The following is a 16,008-nucleotide window of genomic DNA, read 5'->3' on the forward strand; positions in this document are numbered from 1 at the left end:
GACACTTAAAGAGGAATAATTTAAATTATTTATAACAAAGTTTACCAGTTCTTTAAGGTTATTGGGGAAGCATTTATGCATTTAGTCACCTTGGAAGAATTTGTATTTTGAAAGTTAATGAGCTACTTTTGAACAGTTTTTGTTTTGGTTTGGTTTTGAATTGTTAGTATTTGTGTATGTTTCATCAGAATCTTGGAATCTTAGGGTTGGAAGGAACCTTAATATACAATCTTCCACCTAAAGCTTGAATCCTCCTCTCTGTGGAAATTCATTCTAACTTCTGCTTGGCCAGTTCAGTTCTAGAGGCCTCCAGAAACAGCTTTCTTCATCTTTGGATGCGTGTCACTGTTAATGTTTTTCATTCTCTTTAGCCCAGATCTACCTATCTTTTTTAACTATAGGAATTAGCCAAAAATAACAAAACATGATATTTATAATTAATTGTTTAGAGCCACAGAAGTTATTGAATGGCTATAAAGGAACTGCTACAGATTACAATTAATTCTATTTAACTGTGGAAATAAAGACCAGGTTAATTTCCTAAAATCCTTCTATATATTACATCTAAGACTTGGAGGTGATGTCCTTTGTTAGGCACATGTCTTTTGTCATTACTTTCTTGAAGACTATTTTATCTTAAACTAATCACCCCAAGTTAAAGTTATTTCAGATTATCTTCATAAAACTTAAATTTAAATCTTTATTAGTACACAATAAAAATCACACTTTTGCCAGGACTTTTTAAAGGAATTCTTTTAAGATTTTGGCATTAATTTTTAATACATTGTTTTCCCAAGATTTACTACTTAAAGCTTATTTTCAGAAAAACATTTGGAGCTTTTTAAATTCTTTTTTGAAAAAGAAAGGAAAACATCTCATTAAAGTAGAGGGATTTCCAGTTGTACTATATAACAGCGGTTTCCAGTACCTAATAATGAAATAAGTTCTATTAACAAAGGTAATACAGCAACTTTTTTTATTATATAAATTATGTTTAAGGCCAACATATGTTTTTAATGTTTTTCCCCTCCTGTTCTTCTTTCTTCCCAAATAATGAGTGCTTTGATAATACAAGTGTATTTTATTATTATCTAGAACTTAATGTAGTTTAGGAGATAAACCCACTATAAAAATGAACATTATTTATACTGAAACTTTAAAAATATTGCCATCACACCTCTCTTTCACCGTTATGGATAATGAAGAGTTGACTAGATATGAGTAGACGTAACTTTTCTCTAAGTTACTTGGAGGGTTTCTTATTTAATATTATCTTCTTTTATTATATTATTAAGAAATAGACGAAGCAGTCTCTTTTCTGTAGGTAGGAAAGTAGAGAGCCTAAGTGACAATTTACTTGTGCTTATTTTTTTATCACTTAAGTGTTATATTCTGATTCAGAATTCTCCAACTGGACTTTTATGTATTCTTCTAGTGCCTTCAGAATACTACTAGAATCTGATGAAGACAGACTTCTTGTTGTATTTAATCGAGGGTTGATCCTGATGACGGAGGTAAATATTTTATTGCATTTTATTGAAGATTTTCTCATTTTATGGTTTTCACCAAGACCTGATTTGTGGGTATTTAGAGTTTATGGGAGACTGTTTTACAGGTGTCTGGATTTTAATTATACAGGTCAGTAAATGCTAATGTATATTCCAAGAGTAATTAGGTCACGGTTTTTAGGGTGCCGTTTTCTTTTTCCATAGTAATTCTATACTTTTCTCCTCATTTTGTATTTAGACAACCACTTGAAGTAGACGCGTTTTATTCATTTCATTTGTAAAGGATAGAAACAGAGATGAAATTTTCTTTTGATTTAATCAAGCACACATAATTTCTCAAGAGCTTGATTATTTGACAGAGTTTCAGAAACTGAAATTCGCATCATCAGAGGAAGCCAGTGAGACTATTACAGATGGTTAAAGTCATTTGTTCATTTTTCTCATAATTCTTGAACATCCACAACTGGAGATTATTGTAAGGTCACAGAGGTGCACTGTACCCTTTAGTCTAATAATGGAGATAAGACGAAAGAGTACATGCCAAGAGTAATATGAGAATTAAGAGGTAGGATAGTTTTTTCAGTTAATGGTATTTATAGAATAAGAATACAACATGTTTGAAACTGCACTTTGGAGAATTGGGACTTGCAGAGATAAGTGGGAGAACATTTAGATAAATGACTTAACCAGTACAGAGGCAAGAGAGTATTGGTTGTATTTGAGAAATGCCAAGTATTTCTGTTTGGCTAAAATAAAAGGTATGTGAAGAAGAGTAGTGAGAATTTCATTCTTTCATTCAACAGATGTTTGAATGTCTACTCTGTGCCAGGCATTGTGCTAGGCACTGGGGATACACCAGTGAACAAGACAGACATGGTTCCTGTCCTCACAGCTTACAGGTTAAATGCCACACAAGTACATTGTTCAGATTATGTACTGCCACAGAATCTAGGCTACAAATTTTGAACTTTGAATTGTGAAGTGTGTGTAGACTATGGGGAACTGATCAGAGAGGATTAGAAACGAGATGCTTTGGTGTAAAATGAAATAGAAAAAAAACTAAGGGTTGAATTAAGCTAATGTAGTTAAAGGAATTGAAAGAATTTAACAAGTCAATATGATTAAAGGAATTCCTACCTTTTGGAGCTCTTTTGCCTCTTTCAGACCTACTATTTTGAGGACGGCTGACAGCCGTTTCTCCATTTTCTATCTTGAGGAACCCTGGAAGGTTAGTTAAAGCAGTTACCTTTTCTCCCTGATCTTCTGCTGTTGTCTCCTGCATTGTAATCTCTAAGGCTTGCAGTCTTACAGCAAAAAAAAAAAAAATAGCAATTAAACAAATTATTCCTTCAGACTAAAATGTATTCACAAAATATCAGAGCTCTGAAGGTGAGGACTGTTTTGTGTTTAAAAAGAGCTGAATGGGAGAATTTGACTTTTGGGTGAAAAGCACATCCATTTATTTTGTGCACATATATATATACACATAGTCTGAGTCTGAAAACATCTGTCATAGGAGATGAGCACTACCATTTTGTGGCTTAATAAAGTAAAAATGAAATGAAGTTTTCCATTTTCTTAAATCACTTGTAGTCATTCAACACACTGCATATGATGTATCATGAAGCCACAGCTTGCCATGTGACTGGAGACTTAGTAGAACTTCTGTCAATATTCCTTTCGGTTTTGAAGTCTACACGCCCATATCTTCAGAGAAAAGGTTTGGTCATTCCTACTTCTGATTTCTGTTAGTTCAACTATTAAAGAATGAAATAAGGCTTTTAAACCCCTTGCTACAGAGAATTTGTCTTTATCTCTAGTTTATGTACAGAAGCTGGGGCTGATGGTAGCTATCAGGTGTTCATATGACCTCCTGATATAAAGCCGGAATGTTCATGTTTGTGTTCATTAAACTTGCCGGAAAAATAGGCAAGCATGTTATGTGTCAAGATTTAGGAGATTGGAAAACATTTCCCAGCACAGTAACAACATGGGTATTTTGTAAATTTTCTTCAGCTGGAAACTTCCAAGACTTAGGTTAGATCATTTTTAGTTTCAAAAGAAGTAACTATAAAACATATCTCTCTTCTGTCCCTGTAAGATAGTATGAACTCTGAACTTCATATAAATTCCTAGAAAATGGGACATATTCATCACTAGATTACGTGCTTTAAGAAATCTGTCGGAACCGGCCTGGTGGCGCAGCAATTAAGTTTGCACGTTCCACTTCTCAGCGGCCCGGGGTTCACCAGTTTGGATCCCAGGTGCAGACATGGCACCACTTGGCAAGCCATGCTGTGGAAGGCATCCCACATATAAAGTAGAGGAAGATGGGCACAGATGTTAGCTCAGGGCCAGTCTTCCTCAGCAAAAAGAGGAGGACTGGCAGTAGTTAGCTCAGGGCTAGTTTTCCTCAAAAAAAAAAAAAAATCTGTCAGGTTTAACAATAGTAGCCATTTCATGAAAATAATCACTTAACGTTCACTAAAGATGTTTATGTAATTAATTTGAATTTCTTAGTGTTTGCGTTCTGTAGTTTACAATAGAAAATAGTTGTGAGCAAGTTTGATCTCATGGCATATTTATGTGTGCTTTTGTATTTGCAGATGTGAAACAAGCATTAATCCAGTGGCAGGAGCGAATTGAATTTGCCCATAAATTGTTAACTCTTCTTAATTCCTATAGCCCGCCAGAACTTAGAAATGCCTGTATAGGTAAGTTACTTGGAAAATATACTTGTGTAAAAACCTAGTGCAAGAACATTCTGTGGATTTTTTTGTTTTTTGTAAGATGTGATGTTCTGTGGGGTTTGGAAGACATTTGCTTTTTATGTGTAACTCACAGTGGTCAGCAGGTACTAAGAAAATCAGTTTCTGTCTCTTGACTATAATCATCTATGTGATCATGTGCATGTCACTTAATATATCTGGGCTCTTTGACCTCAGGTTATCTCTAGATCTCTTACAGCTCTGAAATCCGATGCTATATAAGCAAAATAGAATCATGCAAATGTTTACAAAGTAGAATTGACATTGTAAAGTGTTGAGGTGATTATCACTGTAAGTTCTTTTGCCTAAAGGTACTTAGTAGCTGTTCTTACACTCCTGAGTATTGTATCTTTTTACTGATTGCATATTTGTAATAAAATAACTTGTGCCTATTAAAGCATCCCCCTTGTATTAAATTTATCTTGAATTTTTTATTACCTTAGAAGTCATTTAAAGTCATCTTTAGGGACTATAACTGTTTATAATTTCTCAAAATGACATGTATAGACAGTCAGTCTTGGCAGGAGTTGGCCTGATTTTCTGTGGAATTACTGGCCTTTATTTCTCCAGCAAGAGAGGAGGGCCACGCAGCAGTAACCTCTGATTGCCAGAAACTCTGCTAGTAGCCTGTCATGATGAGCTTTACTCTTTGGTGATTAGAGGATGAGAATCAGTCCAGCTAGCATCATGAAACATTAAAGTAGGTTAAGGATTATGCCTCAGATTTGAAGAACTTTGAACCTTATATTTCTTTCTAAGCTGCTCTGGTTGATTTTATGAAGACACATGATCAATGTGCATCAAATATTTCCCTCAGTCTCCTTCTCCATGATGCTTCTCTTGGATAAATAAAATAAAAATAAGTCGTTTTAAACTCTGCTTTCTAAAGGATGGCCCTCTTGTGGTTAGTAACTCTGCTGATCCAGATTTGCTTGAGCATCAGGTAGAATTTCTCACAGTGTCAGGAGCTAAAACAGTTTAGACACATTAAAACTTGTCAGCTGCCACACTGCAACTAGTTACCCCAACAGGATTTATGAGTTTGAAACTAGCAGGTAGACATACTCCAATTTTTTAATACCCAAATTGTGTTTTTATTTTCAGATGTCCTCAAGGAACTTGTGCTTTTGAGTCCCCATGACTTTCTTCATACTCTTGTTCCATTTCTACAACACAACCATTGTACTTACCATCACAGTAATATACCAAGTATGTATTAATCTAGCATAGTACTTGAATATAGTGGTTGGCATTTAATCTTTCTACACACAAACATGGAGATTTATTTTTTTTCCATTTATTCTTATTGTACACTTTTAATGTCTTAGTGTCTCTTGGACCTTATTTCCCTTGTCGAGAAAATATCAAGCTAATAGGAGGGAAAAGCAATATTCGGCCTCCGCGCCCTGAACTCAATATGTGCCTCTTGCCCACAATGGTGGAAACCAGTAAGGTATGTTGGGATGCCAGAAAAAACCATGTTTCTTTAGTACACAGTAATTTGAAATTTCCCCTCTGGCAGTTACGAGTATATGAGACTTAAATGACCATTTTGTGGATCCTAAGAAGATTAGACTCATTTGGACTTTTTCCTTTTAGTGCTCTGAAATGTTGGTTTGAATATTTGCAAAATCAACAATAAGCACAAGTAGTAAGTTTTTTCCCCCTCAAAAAATACTCTAATAGAAAGCCTTATTAGTATTTGTCTCTAGGCTAAATTATAACTGGGTCATATATCTAAACCTGAAAAGTCAAGTTAGGTACTTACTCTACTGTTAAATTTGGCCATATAATCAATGACTTCTTTTACTGCCCTTTAATTATAATCCTTTGACCTAAGCCTAATATCACTGATTGGTAGATTATCATCATTTGTAGTCCGATTCTTGACCTCTAATGCTTATTCTAAAATAACGCTAATTCTAAATTATAGAGAGAAGGTACATTGACACAGGATAATTTATCTTAGTTTCAACATTTTTTTAAACAATTTTTCCCATTTATCTTGCTTCACTCCACTTCATTCACATGCTCCCTTTCCCGCTATCTTTGGATCTTAAATATATATGTAAGAAGTTCCTATAAGAGAAAATATTAAAAATAATTAACACTGTAGTAATCATTACAGAAATAATTTGGAATCTTTTTCAAAAATCAAATTTAATTCACTCTTCTTGATATGTCTATAGGACTAAAGGGTCACATTTTAAAATCCTACAGTAGTTTTACTTTATTAAAGTATATAGAAATAATGGGTAATTCTAATTGATAGCATTTGCACACTGAAAATAAACTTGTGACAATTAAGATCTTAATAACATTACTAGAAATTTAGAATTTAAAATTAGGTTCTTCTAGAATTTAAATATTTAATCAGCTTTTTAGTTAAATTTATTACGTTTGCACAAAATATGCTCTTTATTATACAATTTAAGTGCAACCATTTTATCATCTTTAACCTTCAGGGCAAAGATGACGTTTATGATCGTATGCTGCTAGACTACTTCTTTTCTTATCATCAATTCATCCATCTATTATGCCGAGTTGCAATCAACTGTGAAAAATTTACTGAAACATTAGTTAAGCTGAGTAAGTATAAAAGATGAGCAGTAAATTCCACTGAATTATTTTAAGCCCCTAGCCATTCAGGAAGGGGAGAAAAAAATGAGACAATCTTTTTTTTTCTTTCTTAAAGTGAATGTTTAAAAATATTAATTATTCTTGGGAACATTTTTATTTTTATTAAGAAAACACCAACTTACTGGTTTCCATTGAATAGTTCTGCCCAGAGTTTCAGCTGGCCTATAAAGGAGTATGGAGTAGGGCTGATCACTTTTGTACATAGAAGCCCAAATCGTCCTCCATTTACCCAGCAGAATTTAAAAACAAAAAACAAACTGCTCTGCTTAGGGAGGCAGGCTTAGGGATGGACTTCCCCAGACCTGATCTTGAGGGTAAGATGAGATCTCTCCTGCCAGCTGTGCTTTGGAGCTGGCAATGCCAAGAGCAAGCTGAGTGGGCTTGTCAGGGTGAAGCAGAGGTGCATATATGAGTAAATTTAGGAGGTAAGTCTCATAAAATAGAGAGGTGAGTGAGAAGAGGAAAACTTGGAAAGGAAGATACAAGAAATAGAAAACAAGACCATCAGTGAATTATGAAGGGGGAAAAACTCTAATTACTTAATAGTAATTTTGTCTCTCCAAGGATGTGCCTGTGAGCTGTTAGAGAACTGCTCCCTTTGGGTAATCCTTCCCCTCCCTCCTTTTTCTCCTTTCCTCCCTCCCTCTCTTATTCTAGCTAATAAGTCTTTAGAAGACATGTAGCTCTCCTCCAGATGTCCCTTATCTCAAGAGCTCCAGAGTTCCCAGGCTCTGTGTGTATGAGTCTTACTTCTTTAGGGATAACCGAGAGTCCTCTCCAGTGTTCTATAGTTTTGTTTCAGAGCATAGGAAGTGAAATACTCATGGAACAACCACCCAGGTCAAGAAATAGAATATTACCATACCTTAGAAGGTCCCCCTTGTGCTCCTTCTCAATCACAGCCTCTTCCTTCCTATGGAAAAAGTTTTGCCCCATTATAGGCAGGGCAAAAGATGTGAAGCTCCCTTAGGTTTCATTCTAAGAAGAAGGAAGTGGTATCATCTGTCAGGGATAATTCCTCTTCAGGAAAACCATCTTATTGGTAAGTGATTAGAGTGTCTTCAGATTTGAAAGGTTGTTCCTTCTACCTATTATCATTAACTGGTTTTATATATGTGTGTGTGTGTGTGTGTGTATGTGTGTGTGTCCCCGAAGTGCCAAGGTGGCGGAGAGGGGAGGTGAGGATATGCTCAGATTGGCGATTTCACGATTACACAGTTGGATCATGGCACTTGGTAAAAAGCTAAAACGTAGCTATGGCAGTGATTAGGTATGAGAAAATATCTAGGAATTCTAGTAACACAGCCTTGCCCCCAGATAAGGAGGGACACTCAGAAAGACGCTGACCTTAAGAAAAGTTGTTGGTAACTGTGTTCATGGATTCATATCAAAAGTTAATGTGAAGAGCTATTTTAGCTACTGGAAAAGCTCTGACCAAATAGTGAATGTTCTACGCTGTTTGGGACTGTCTTCCTCATCAAAACAAATACACAGTTTTAGGGAAATTAAACATAGGAGAAAAAGAAGGGAGGGAAAGGACACACATTTAGCCATCCACATTAGCTGAATCAAGTTTCATAATATTTTATACTCAGATCACTCTTAGAACCATGAAGCGCTGTTGATGCAGCCTCATAGTGTTCCCGTTTGCTACATAAGCACTATTCTATAGAATCGTGCATGGAAATGTTCTCCAACTGCATCACCGTCCACAATACGATAGCCACGATGAGTGTAGAGAACTTGAAATGTGATTAAAGAACGGAATTTTTATTTTATTTAATTTTAACTGAATTAAATTTAAATAGCCAGATGTGGCTAGTGGCTACTGCGTTGAATAGCACATCTCTAGATATAAACCAAAACCTTCGCAGGTTGAGCAGGAAAAATGTTTTTTCATGGTTATATCTTGGTTAATGCAAAAATTGGACATTATTTTGAATATGAAACAAGAAAAGACCTAAAAGCAGTGCTTTCCTTATGCCTCTTATAAATGGAGAGATTATGTCCTAGTGTTTGAAGTTGACTCCCTCTTCCAGCTAAAATGACTTTCACCAGGGAGAGGCAGCTAGGAAAGGGCTTGAGAAAACAAAGTCCACATTAATCACTGTAGTGGGAAGCAGAGAGTTGATAAGGAGTTTTTTTGTTTTTTTGAGGAAGATTAGCCCTGAGCTAATATCTGCCACCAATCCTCCTCTTTTTGCTGAGGAAAACTGGCCCTGAGCTAACATCCGTGCCCATCTTCCTCTACTTTATATGTGGGATGCCTATCACAGCATGGCGTGCCAAAGGGTGCCATGTGTGCACTCGGGATCCAAACCAGCGAACCCTGGGCCGCCGAAGCAGAACATGCGAACTTAACTGCTGCGCCACCGGGCCGGCCCTCATAAGGAGTTTTAATTTGTATAATTTTTTTCAAGAAATTATATTTGGCAACAAAGAGAGGAAAGAGTAAGTTTATTTGAGCCTTGAGGTTAGATGGTCCAAGGGCCAGCATATTGTGACCATAGGTGGGATTGTCTCATGACCTATCATTGAATAGAAAGTCATTTCCAGTTTTGAGGAAGTATCTTTGTGGTAATGCTTATATGAGTAATTGAGCAGATTTTAAGATTTGTTAGGGGATAGAAAGAATAATGTAAGAATTATAGATTAGAATTTCAGGGGATAGAGTTGCAGTTGTTAAATAGTGAAGGGAGGGTTGGGATACTTTTAAAGTGAGGACAGTCAGGCATGAGCTTAGGGAAGACAGAGAAAGAGGTGGGGAGAAAATTCAGGGAGGGTGAACAAAGCTACTGACTGCCATATGAAATAACTGTGTGGATGAAACCACACTATTTTGATATTTAAAAATAGCAGAGTTTAGCCAGAAAAATTCTGAAAAAGAAGAATAATAAGAGGGACTGGCACTATTTCTAAAATACAGTAATTTTTAATTTTATTTTTCAGTATTTAATGTATACACATAGTTCACAATTCCAAACAATATCAAAAAGGTACATATCACTCACAGACCTGCCTCCCTACTACTTTTATTCATTTTTTATCTTTTTTTTTGCGTAAAAATAGCAAATATGGGTTTATTTTCTCTTTGCTTACATAAAAGTAAACTGTAATGATTAAAACCCTGTGAGGCAGATGCATAAGCAGAAAATAGAAAAACAGCCCCAAAACAGACATGGATACACAAAGACTTGATAGATAAAGATGACATATCAGATTAGTAGAAAATGGGTGGGATTGAGATAATTGGGTAGCTGTCTGGGGAGATGAGAGTCAAGACTTTAATACCTACTTCACTCCTTAGACCAAAATACGTTCCAGGAGGATTAAAGATTAAAGATTTGTGGAAAATAAAATCATAGAAGTATGTCTTTTAAAAAAAAATAGAATTATATGGAAATTACTTTGAGATTTGAAAGACTTTGTTAAGCAGGCTACAAAACCCAAAAATGATCAAATAAGAAACCGAACTTTTTGACTACATAAAAATTGAAAATACTACGTGTTGCAAAACTCCATAAATTGAATTAAAATACAAACAACCATTGGGGAAAAATATTTGTGTTCTTAACAGATAAATGACTAGTATTACCAAGATAGTTTTTAGGATTTAGTAAGATGGTAAAGAGCATTAAGTAAAATAAGCAAAAGACATATGAACCGGCAGTTCACACACACACGAAAAGGTAAATGTTTGGTAACCATATGAGAAGTTGCCCCGTTTTACTAATAAAGAAAGCAAACAACGATTTCTCTCTTTTTCCACCCCTCAACTTTGAGATAAAGTTTAGATGATATCCATACTTAAACAGTTTGGGGGAAGAAGAGATCTTATAATGGAGTCAGTTCGGGGAGGCAGTTTGGCATTATCAGTTTAAATTGTTCATGCCCTCTGACCCAGCAATACCAGATCTAGGAATCCACCCTGTTCTACTCATAAGAGTATATAACAACATACATAGGATGTTTATTTTCATTTGATTTGTATTGGGTAAAAAATGGAAGCAACCCAAATATCCATCAAGAGAAGCTTAGTTAAGTAAATCATAGTTCATCTGTACTATATAGTCTTTAAAAAGATAGGAATTGTCCTTGGATTACATGAAAAAACCACATTGGAAAACAATCTTCAGAATATGACCACATTCTTATAAACAAGGGGGAAAAATCACTCAGTATACACGGGGGGAAAAAAACCCCAAAAAACAGGATTATACTCTGACTGTATAAGGGTAAAATTATAGGGTGCTTTCATTTTCTAGGTTAAATATTTGTAAGGTTTAAATTATCTGTAATGATCATGCATTGGTGTTCTGTATTTGAGAAAAAACAAAATTTTTAAAAAGTAATAGAGAAAACCGGTACTGCAAACTCTAATCATACTATTTTTTTTAGGCACCATTGTTGATATACAAAATTAACAATGAGATGCTCAAGTAAAATTAAACTAAATAACAGATCCTTAGATTTCATCATTTAATTAAATAATTTCCATTTTCAGAGACAAAACAAGAATTTCTATTACCTTTATTATTTAACATTGTTTTGAAAGTTGTCTTAGGACATTAAAAAAAAAATTTTTGCAGGTAACATTATGATGTACTTAGAAAATCCAGAATCTCTAGAATTAAAAAATTAGTATAGTTGGTAAAAGTAAAAAGATTAAAAATTCCAATTATAAAAAACAAAGCTCTGGATCATGTTCACTTTTTTGTGATGTCAAATTGGTACTGAGTGGATAAACAACTGGTTAGCTGTTTCCAAAAGGCTTCTTAGGGTGAATATACTTCAGCCCATTGCCAGTCATTCAGTGCAGATCAGAAACCAGCTTTTACCAGTCCACCAAGGGCAAATCCATTTCTCCTAGGCTAATATTAGTAATTACATTAAAAGACATACTGATAATGCAGAGGTTGGTTACTAGTTTGTTGATTTACAAAGAGGAGGAACTGGCACAGGGATCTGAATATTCCCTGGTAGGGCCAGTACATTTTTTCCGCTAACCTACACAGGAAGCCAAATAAACAACAGCAGGTTGCTTAGTGGATATGAAGTCAGAAGGGGGATTTAGAAGAATCAAATGTGTGATATTCTAAGACTAAAATGTCTTGATTCAGTCTCACAGTGGAGCATTCATTGTGGGCCTTCATCCATTGGCTAAAGCTACCACTTCCCATGGATAATGCTTGGATAGGATAAACACTTGGATGGGATAAACAAAGGATCATAACACAATTCAGATAGGAGGACTTCTAGTAAATATACATATGAAATATTTCATCTTTAGCAGTCATCTGAATTACCATTTACCCACAAAAGCAGATTTAATAATACATCCAGCAGCTTCTACAGTAAGGTGTTATTAATGAGGAAAACATATGTTTGGAATAGTTTGTGATTATTGTATATTAGTTCTTTTGGGGATGGAGATGGGGGAGGGTAAGGATCCCGTTGCAGATGCCTGAAGTCACAGGATGAAGAAAAATAAGTGGTACAAAAAAAAACACTGTGTTTTAGGCCTGCCTATCCTGTTTACTGAGGCAAGGCTTAGACATGTGCCTGAGAACTTTGGTGTTTGCATCTCCCTGTGCTTTGAACCCTGTAAGTGAGACATCCCAGAATGTATTGGAGGAGGAGTGTGTGCAGTAGGATGGCATTGGCCTCTACCTTGAATCACAGAGCTGCTTTGTGAAAATGCTAGAAAGAGAGCGAAACTGTCGCTCTGAAGGAGTGGCCTTTCTTCCAAAGGAGATGCAGTTCAGAGAGGGAATAGGGAGGACCGTGAAAGAGGTGTCTTCAGCTCACCATGAGTGGCACAGTGTTTTCCGGAGTGTAATGTAAAGATGGTCCAGGGAAAATAACTTTTATATTAATATGTATGTATGGATCTTACTTTTTATAAAAATATATAACTAGTACACCGAATCCATGATTTCCTAGGTGTTGCATATATTGTTCTTATATCACCTACGATAAGGCTAATGTATTAGCCTCTCAAAGTGAATCTAAAGAACAGTATTAAGTAAATAGTACAGGTGTTGGACAGATATGAAGATGATACATGAATGACTAAAGTTTGGGAAAATACTGATTATTGAAAAGATTATGGGCTTTAAGAATCAGATAAATCTGGGGTAGATGCAACTCTATCACTCACTGGCTTTTGGGATAAACCAGAGCAGGTTACATACTCTCTCTGAGTCTGATTTCCTCATCCAAAAAAGGGGTGGGGAGAATGAGGATAAAACACCTCCTCCCAAAGTTGCTGAAAAAATTAAATGTGATCATCTAACATACCTAGCACAATAGATGCCAGTACATGTTTATTTCTTGTATCAGAATATCAATTGGAAGTCATATCATAGAAGGCCTCTATGTTTTTTTGTTTGTTGTGGTAGTGCTGTCTTTTTGGTAGTTGTGGAAAATAGGAATAAAGATTGTTTTACTTTGAGGAATAATTGGAGAAACGAGAATAAAGACTACAGAAACTTAAATTGTAATGTACAGTTGGCTTTCACATGAGAGGGTTTATGTTAGGGCAGCCTCTGGTTCAGGGGTTGACAGAGTCTTTCTGCAAAGGGTCGGCTATTAAATATTTAGACTTCACAGACCATATACAATCTCTGTTGCATATTCTTCGTTTGACTGTGTTTTTTGGGGTTTTTTTTTACAATCCTTTAAAAACGTGAAAGCCCTTCTTAGCTCATGTGGCCATGCAGAAACAGGCCATAGGCTGCATTTTGCCCGAGGAGCAGAGTTTGACAGCCACTACTCTAGTTTTATGGGTAATGTGATGCAGGGTCATAGGAGCATAGAAACTCTTCCCTGTAGCCAGCAGTTTTGATGGCATGCCCTTGTTTGCTTATGTGTATTGTGATGATGTGGTGGATGAATGCCTCTGACCCAGACCTGTTTAGGTTAAGATAAAGGAAAAAGATGATAGAGTTTCCTTGGGTCTTTACAAAGGGCTTAATCTTGACAGAAAAGTAAGTAAATAGGCTTACCCACAAAAGGGAGTCTAGAATCCTTGGATGACTAAATTGAATGACTTATCTGACTTCCCTTTCTAAGATTTTCTTAAATCCTTGGCCTAACCCAGAGGTTGGCAAACGACAGCCCACATGCTGCCTGTTTTTGTATAACCAGTGAGCTATCTGCAAGCTAAGAAGAGTTTTTACATTTTTTAATGGTTAAAAACAGATTATTCTAAATATTTTGTTGGGGGGATTTGGGGAGAAAAAGCAGGGGGGAAAAAAAAGGAAGATTGGCAACAGTTGTTAGCTCAGGTGCCAATCTTTAAAGGGGCCAGCCCGGTGGTGCAGCAGTTAAGTTCGCATGTTCTGCTTTGGCGGCCTGGGGTTCACTGGTTTGGATCCCAGGTGCGGACAGGGCATCGCTTGACAAGCCATGCTGTGGCAGGCGTCCCACATATAAAGTAGAGGGAGATGGGCACGGATGTTAGCTCAGGGCCAGTCTTCCTCAGCAAAAAGAGGAGGGTTGGCAGCAGATGTTAGCTCAGGGCTAATCTTCCTCAAAAAAATAAATAAATAAAAATTTTCAAAAAAGTTCATAATCTTTAAAAAATAAATATTTTGTGACACATGAAAATTACATGAGATTCAAATTTCAGTGTTCTTACATAAAGTTTTATTGAAAGACAGCCACATCCATTCATTTAGTGTTGTCTGTGGCTGCTTTCATACTACCTCTGCAGGGTTGAGTAGTTGCAACAGAGATCATATGGCTGCAAAGACAAATATTTATTCTTTGGCTTTTTACAGAAAAAAGTTTGCCAACTTCACGTCTAACACATAATTTTTTCTTAACTGGAGGACGCTAGCTGTTAATATATTTCTCTTTCTCCATGATTATACTTTCTCTAGGGGTGGGGTGTGGAGAAGGGGAAATTTGTGACTGTGGTATTGCCACTTCTGTGCTTTGAGAGGTAGGAGGGCAGAGGGTAGAACAAACTTCTTAAAGACATACATGACATCTGGAATAGTCAAGAAGAGGAAAGGTTAAAACCATGGAGGTTCCAAATAGGACGCTGACATACAGCTAAGTATGGTCCACCCAAAAGACCCTGGGGACAAGACTAGAAGCTGTTAGAGCAGTGTTTACCTAAATCTAATATGGAAGATAATTCTCCCTATCTTTGGAGAAATGAGGTAAAAGAGGAAAGAACGATGTTTTCTAATTCTCCACATCCTCTTTTTGACCTTGCACCCCTGCAGTCTAGCTATTCCAGGAAAATTATCTTTAATACGCAGAGGTGGTACCTTGATCCAAGAAAGCTTTGGAACCACTTGCAGTAATCTTTACAAAATTGTCCCAGTTAAAGTTATAATACTCCAAAAGCAGAGTTGGTTTCAGTTGCCTCAGATCCTTCTCGGAATGAGGTGTGGGATATACATTAATTTAGTCAAAGTGTACTACATTCTAAATTATTTCACTGGTTAAAACATTGGAATGAATCCCGTTTAAGTATTTTATATTTTTCTAAAACATGTAGAAAATATGCATAGTTTTGACTAGAAATAGCTATAATAATGTATCTCTGCAGAGTTTAATACCTCAGTAGTGTAATTTATAATTATAACCTATTCTGATTTCTTTTCAAATATTAGGTGTCCTAGTTGCCTATGAAGGTTTACCACTTCATCTTGCACTGTTCCCCAAACTCTGGACTGAGCTATGCCAGACTCAGGTAAAGAAAATGAGTTTTAGATGATTTGGTCTTTCATCTCATCTGACCACGTGGTCAGTGATGTTAGGAACAATGGGTTGAAAACTGGCTGAATTGGGGATGTTGCAGAATCTTTATGGGTAAAATATGATTAATGGAAATAATAACTATTAAGCATTGGGCATCTAGTTGCCCTTTGAGGTTTTTTACTTCAGAAGATTTGTATCACAGAGGATATTCCAAATAAGCTCTATTTTATAATGGAATTCCTCATTTATAGGTCAATCTAAGCAGTTGTAGTGAGTCTAAAATAGGGAGATACAGGGAAAGAAGACATATGGCACTTCTTACTCTTCCCTCCCCTCCCCCATTCCAAAAGCTCTAGCAGAAACCATTTCAGCAA

At 36.0% G+C, this 16,008-nt stretch overlaps 1 protein-coding gene across 5 annotated transcripts in view; it reads left to right on the forward strand.

Moving 5' to 3' along the window:
- Positions 1–16,008, forward strand: part of USP34 (ubiquitin specific peptidase 34) — a 251,988-nt gene that overhangs the window by 231,415 nt on the left and 4,565 nt on the right. The window contains exons 70-76 of one of the 5 annotated variants that reach the window (XM_044772515.2): positions 1,436–1,514; positions 3,102–3,228; positions 4,115–4,222; positions 5,381–5,485; positions 5,605–5,729; positions 6,742–6,865; positions 15,547–15,626. In XM_044772515.2, the coding sequence (XP_044628450.1) occupies positions 1,436–1,514; positions 3,102–3,228; positions 4,115–4,222; positions 5,381–5,485; positions 5,605–5,729; positions 6,742–6,865; positions 15,547–15,626 (748 nt within the window). Of the gene's footprint in view, positions 1–1,435; positions 1,515–2,311; positions 2,504–3,101; positions 3,229–4,114; positions 4,223–5,380; positions 5,486–5,604; positions 5,730–6,741; positions 6,866–15,546; positions 15,627–16,008 lie in introns of those variants that run through there. The other 4 variants (XR_011504013.1, XM_070512047.1, XM_070512048.1 and 1 more) reach the window with 4 other exon arrangements.

This window comes from Equus asinus, chromosome 6, assembly GCF_041296235.1.
Source record: "Equus asinus isolate D_3611 breed Donkey chromosome 6, EquAss-T2T_v2, whole genome shotgun sequence".
Taxonomy (NCBI): Eukaryota; Metazoa; Chordata; class Mammalia; order Perissodactyla; family Equidae; genus Equus; species Equus asinus.